At 43.8% G+C, this 6,797-nt stretch overlaps 1 protein-coding gene across 1 annotated transcript in view; it reads left to right on the top strand.

The window, feature by feature from the left end:
• Nucleotides 1–1,255: 1,255 nt before the first annotated feature.
• The window catches only part of LOC104545342 (potassium voltage-gated channel subfamily V member 2-like), a 6,080-nt gene continuing 538 nt past the window's right edge, over nucleotides 1,256–6,797 (top strand). The window contains exon 1 of the mRNA XM_010190460.1: nucleotides 1,256–2,689. Within this exon, the coding sequence (XP_010188762.1) occupies nucleotides 1,256–2,689 (1,434 nt within the window). The remainder of the gene's footprint in view (nucleotides 2,690–6,797) is intronic.

The following is a 6,797-nucleotide window of genomic DNA, read 5'->3' as shown; positions in this document are numbered from 1 at the left end:
GTAGAAGGTCTTCCAGACCAGCAAAGATGTTGCCTAAACCAGCAGTTTTCCAGTGTCTTGTTCCTTCCTGCATCAGCCTGGATACAGGTGGAATAACTAGCTGATGTTAAGATGTAACATGGGCCTACGAACATGCCAAAGGAACCACCCCTTTCTTGTGTGTACCTTCTGCTTTACAGGAGCTCTAGCTCAACTGAAGTGCTCCCAGTGACAAGGGGAAGTAATCTGGCTTCCAGGATGCTCATTGTTACTGGAGATGCTTGCACTAGGTCCACCAGAGCTGAGGCTGAAACCTTTGTCAAAACAAAGAGAATTTATATCTCCTGTCCCGCTAGGTACCTAGTGTGGCTTTATGCTATTAAACATGCCCTGCAAGAGAAACAAGATTGACTTTATTCTCTTTCTCAGCAGCTCATGAAGGGTTTGAAGTGGAGAAGCATGATGGAAACCCCTTCACACCCTTACCCTTCACTTCCACTGTGTCCAGAGGAGCATGAGACCTGTGGTCCCAGAACACAGCTGAAGCTTCAGGCACAGACTGTGACTTTTGTCAGACCTTAACCAGATGGATGTATGTTAGTCAGGAATAAAAAGGCATGATTTTTATTTGGTCACCTTTTGAAAACACTTTAAGAGATACAGTAGTGAATTTCTAGCCATTATCTGCATATCAACTATTCAATATTTTCATTAAGGAAAACCAAGACATGCTACACTCATATAGATGAAAGACATATGTGATGCTCTCTCTCTTTCTCTTTCTCTCTCCACCCCATCTCTGCTCCTCATACATTCTTATTTTTCACATTATTCTTAATCTATATATATACACATATATACTTGAATTAAGAAAATGTATGGTTTTTTATTGGCAATAAAACTTCGGAGTTTTTTTTCCCCTACTGATTTTTCATAGATTTATGGATCCATAATCATTCACGTCACAGCCAGAGGGAGATGAAGCTCGAACAGGATAATAGCCCTTAAATCCCCTTCTCTAAGCACTCAGATCTTCCCTGTCAGCAAGATTAAAATGGTCAACAGCAGACTTCATGTGTCTATATCCCACACAGAGCTTTCACAACAACTGGAGTAGTGGCTAGCAGGGAGAAAAACACAGAACTACTGCTGTGTGTGATACTATCAAGATAAAGAGAGAAGACAGAATTGTCAGCCTTTGTAGCATTGGAAAGGACTGGTGTTAGTTCCTTGATCAGGTGCATGCAAAGAAGGGAGAAGAGTAAGGAAAAATAGTATGTTGCAGTTTAACATGCAGCGACAGTTTCATTTCCTAAAACATAAAGGCAGAGAGAGTGAAGCATCAAATGTCCTCCCACAGCCTGACAAGGGGAAGGATAACAAAGGCATACACTTAGACATACAGAGTGGATTTTCTGCTACCAGTTCAGTGAACTCCCAGCCCCTACTGCTTCTGGGACCTGAGGGGAATTACAACTATTATGTGGATGATGAAGATGAGGAAGAGGAAGAGAAAGAACAAGGAAAATGGCCAACTGGAGAAACATTTGAGGGAGAAAGCAAGCCCTCATCATCCATTCCTTGCTCCCCTGCTCTTCCTGCTGGAGCTCCAACCACAGCAGGAACTTCATCTGTGCTGAACATCAACGTTGGTGGCCAAAGCTACCGCCTCACCTACCAGGCAGTGGCCATCTATCCCAAGACCCGCCTGGGCTCTCCCTCCACTGCCCGCCGCTGCCAGCTGGGCCTGTGCGATGACTACGCTGCCCAGGTAGATGAGTATTTCTTTGACCGGGACCCAGCAGTCTTTCAGTTGGTGTACAATTTCTATGCCTCGGGGGTGCTGCGTGTGCGGGATGAGCTGTGTCCCTGCAGCTTTCTGGAGGAGCTGAGCTATTGGGGCGTGCGGCTCAAATACACCCCTCGTTGTTGCCGCATCTGCTTTGAGGAGCGCCGTGATGAGCTGACCGAGCAGCTGAAGGTCCAGCGTGAGCTGCGCTCCCAGGCAGAGGCTCAGGAAAGTGAGCAGCTCTTCCACCACATGCGCTACTATGGCCCTCAACGCTGGCGCCTCTGGAACCTCATGGAGAAGCCCTTCTCCTCTGTCACTGCCAAGGTGATGGCAGTGGCCTCCAGCTTCTTTGTGCTCATCTCCGTGGTGGCCCTGGCACTCAACACAGTGGAAGAGATGCAGCAGATAGATCGGAAAAGCGGGGAGAGCCGGCCTGTCTTGGAGCACATTGAGACCTTGTGTATCGCATTCTTCACACTGGAGTACCTGCTGCGCTTGGTCTCTACCCCAGATCTGCGCCGCTTTGCCAGCAGCGCTCTCAATGCAGTAGACCTCATTGCCATTCTGCCCCTCTATCTGCAGCTGCTGCTCGAATGCTTTGCTGATGATGACCAGCCGCGAGGTCGGGGCTCTCAGCACGAGCACGATATCGAGAAGGTGGGACGGGTGGGCAAGGTGGGACAAGTGCTTCGCATCATGCGCCTCATGCGCATCTTCCGCATCCTCAAGCTGGCCCGTCACTCCACAGGGCTGCGTGCCTTTGGCTTTACCTTGCGCCAGTGCTACCAGCAGGTGGGCTGCCTTTTGCTCTTCATTGCCATGGGCATCTTCGCCTTCTCTGCAATGGTCTACACAGTGGAGCACGATGTCTCCAGTACCAACTTCACCAGCATCCCCCATGCTTGGTGGTGGGCTGCCGTAAGTAAACATATCTCACTTTGCTGGGTAGCGGGAGACCCTCCTTCCCTTCCCCTCACCTTCCTTACTAGAGTCACTGACAGTCTTGAAAACAGCAGGCTCAGCTCAGTGAACATCTGCTCTGAATTCTGAGTTTACAGGACATATGCACTCACACACACACACATGCATGCACTCATTCACCTCTCTTGTAAGCTTAAATCAAGGCTTAATCAGGCAGTGTTGAAATTCCTGCCCAGCAAAATGCAGACAATACTTGCAGTTTTGAAGAACTGGGCAAAGAGACAGGGAAGAAAAGTACTTCCCTATAGAATCCCATTGTCAGTGTTGCCAAAGCGAAAAAAGGCAAAAAAAACCAACTTGCACCAGGCTAGCTGATTTCAGATGGACAGAGGATTTTAATTCTTGTTCTTTTTGCAGATCTACTGTGACCTATCATACAATTGAAAGATGATAAGACATAATTTATTAACTGTAATCTCATCACTCAGACTTGGAAAGCCAAAGCAGTCCCAGAGCTCTGGCAATTAAAAATGCATTAGCACCAACAGTGGTGTTACACAAGAGATTGTGTTCTCTTCCTTAGGTGGCACATCTAAAGCACATGTTTGCAAATACACAAAACATTGACAGCTATTTATAATGTGCTAGTCTTGCAGAGGAATAAACACAAAAAGAAGCAGAATGGCTCAAGGGGTTGATAATGAGATAAACTGTCTTCTGCATCTAGGTCACTGATTTGAATCCTACATCAGTCAGTACTGAAAGCTGGTTAATGTCACCTTGAATCTTTTTTTTTTTTGTAACCTTTGCTAGAGTGTGATTTTACTCCCATCCCAAGTGCTTGAAGTGAGGGTAACTGGCTGAGTTTCAGCTGACAAGCCTTGGAAATGAAGACAGAATTACCTTATTTCTAGATACCGCCACTGGCTTAGTGCTCTAAGGCATTTGGGCACATCTCCTTGAGAGGTTGGAACTATTGCTGACCTGTACTCCACTGTGTTACATGGAGGGATGTTGTTGAGGCAGCATTTCCTGGCCTGTTGGGTTCACAACTTTCAGGGGGATGAAGATTTAGCCAGGAACACAGAGTCCTTCGCCTTGCTTAAATGCTTCCTGGCTCTGGCAGCGACTTGGCAGAACTGTTCCAGCATCAAAAATGCAGAATTCACCTCTAGAGGGTTTAGAAAGCAGTTCAGCTCCAGACTGGGATTGCACCTAGGGATGGACATACAATCGCTTATAGAAGGCCAACCAATACTTCTCAAACTATTGTGAGGTCAAAATGATAGTTATATACATCAAGTTGAGCTGTGTCAACAAAAGAAACAGTTCTGGGTTTATTACGACTAGCAGACAATGGAGAGGTACCTGCAGGCTGTCAGGAAATGCTGGAGAGATCATCTTCATGTGCAAGTAAGGCAGTTTCACAATTACTATTTTTACAGCAATACTTTGGCAGGGAACGGGGTGGTTTTACCAAGCACACTGGGGAGAGGAGGAAGTCAATCTCTGCCTCTGCTGCTGCCTGCAGCATTTCAGAGCTGGAAAACAACAGCCCTGTGACACTGCAGAAGATGTGTGTATCTGTAGCAGCCTAGATAAAATCAGAGGGTAGCTAGACATTACAGGTGCTGAGGGAAGGCAAAGGGCCCATTTCTTCGCTGTTCTTTACTTTAAGGCTTGTTCTAGTCTGTCATCACGTACATTTCCGTTTGCAGCAGCTGATGATGGCCTTCATAATCCATGTTTATGGCAGAGCCCCAGGAACACTTCTGACCCCTGGATTTAGCTATGGGGCTGGCTATGTCTCAGTCCTTTCCCTGGGACAGGAAGTCCAGGCAGGTGAACTGGAAAGGAGTCAGAACATCTTCTCATGTTGGTTGATCAGCATAGGTCCTGGATGCACCAAGCTGCCCACAGAACAGCAATCTCAACCCATCCAAGGCTGCTTCTCCTTGCCAGCAGCCCTGGGAGCCCATGGCCTACACTTCTGTTTCAGCAATGGCTGATGAGATGTGGTGGCTCCCCACACATATATTTGTAGAGATTCAGAGCCTGGCAGAAAAACTGGCCCTACAGACACACGTAGGCATTCATATATGTATGTGTATATGTGTATGTCCTGAATATCCTTTAAGCTGGGGCATGGGAAGAAGGGAAAAATGAGTTAATAAAGGAAGAGGTCCTGTAATGTGACCTTCACATAAAATCTCTAAGTGATATACACAGATTATGAAAAAATCTGTGCTGCATACATTATCAGAATAAGGACATTAGCCTTATATTTTGTTTTTGAATATGCAGGATATATGCAATATATTTAGGGCTCATTTCTGCAAGCTGGTGACACCATAAGCATTTAGATACACCTAAGAAACCTATATGACTATGACTACATCAAAAAGGCCTGTTTAGCTGGTCAAATCTCTCCAAAAGAGGAGCTGTAGCATGTACATTGCAATTCCAAGGCATAAAACTATTTAAAAAGCCTATTTATTCTTGTAAAAGTGAAAATTAAGATATCCAGATCACTGAAATTTCATTAAAATCCAGCTGCTTTCACGGTCTCACACGCACAGGAGGAGAAGCATCCCTCCCAAACTGTCACAGGCAATGTGGAAGACTATGCCAGTGGAACAGATCCTTATCACAGGATAATGGTTTTGTCCTGGCTGATAGAGATAAACATCTTGCCTTCATCTCAGTATTTATTTTTGGAGATATTTATCCTGTATTATAATTCAAATCCAGTGACTTAATTTCCATCAAACCAAGGGACTAATCCTTTTTATTCCACAGGAAGCACCAGGTGCATCCTACAAATGTGCTTACCCAGTGCTGTCTGATGTACCCTAATGCTTTCTTCATTTGAAATACTGTTTTATTTAGCATGTTAGAGAATGGCAGGCTGCAGACCATGACCTTCCAAAGACTTATTTCACTGCTAAAGCCATAAAGGCATTACAGAAAAAGTGCTACTGCCTGTGGTCTATTTCTGCCAAAGTTTTAGATTACCATTTCACAGATATACACAGTGTTTTGAGATACTGTGAAAAAAAATTAAACAAAATTCATTGGCTGAAAAAGATCCATTGCACAGACTAAGTGCCAGACCGCAGAAACCCACAAGTTTTACCTTCCAGAGAAAAGTAAATTACGTTTACTAAATGTAAAAGTTGCAAACAATCAAGATATGTTGAATGAAGTACATAAATCAGGAGCTGCTTTACACTGACTGTTTAGGAGTATATCATTCACATGTAACATTTTCATAAGAAAACATTCATGAAATTTTGAAAATAAACTTTACAAAGAAAGTATTGCAGTACTTAGTATAGCATCAGGTCCATATAACACAGTTACTTCATACATCCATAGGCTAAAAAGAGAAAATGACTGAGAAGAAAAAAATCTGTGAAACAATATAGACAATGTGATGGCAAAATGTACAAATTCATATAAAGTATATATACGAAATACCATAACGCCAACAAATAAAACATTTTTAAAAACCCCAAACCTTTCTTCAAAGTGTAATTCAGCAAAAATTTCCAATACGAGTACCTGTTAGCTAAAATAAATGGGAATATTCCCTACTGAAGGCACACATACACCTTACTTTTGTAACCTGTGGCATACAGCTGAGCAGAAAGATCAAAAAATTTAGCACTATAAATACAGATGTTGTGAGCATACACTGTGAGCAAAAACTTCCAGGCAACAGAGAAAGACCTTTCTTTGTTTTTTCCACAGCTCCTTGTAGGTATGTAACCACTAAACAGGATTTTATCTAGAGATTTGAGTCTTCTTCCTATAGTGCATACATTAAAAAAAAATATTTCACAGCTAGCTGAAGGTTTCTGTGTGTTTTGAATTAGCTCCTTAAATATACATGACAATCAAAGGTATTACTCAAAATACAACCCACAGAATAACTCCCCAAATACCAGGCTTTATAAGCACACTGGATTTAGACACAGGGCATCTGTTCCAAGTGTCACAATGAGGGAGCAGGGCTGCAGTTGTCACAGGATTTGTGTGACCAGGGAGCCATCTCCATCCACTCACTGAAGCTAAGCAAACCAATCTTCTGGACAGACTGGTG

This window comes from Mesitornis unicolor, unplaced genomic scaffold (genome assembly GCF_000695765.1).
Source record: "Mesitornis unicolor isolate BGI_N332 unplaced genomic scaffold, ASM69576v1 scaffold21190, whole genome shotgun sequence".
Taxonomy (NCBI): Eukaryota; Metazoa; Chordata; class Aves; order Mesitornithiformes; family Mesitornithidae; genus Mesitornis; species Mesitornis unicolor.
The sequence above is the reverse complement of the archived record's forward strand: the minus strand, read 5'-3'. Positions and strand labels throughout refer to the sequence as shown.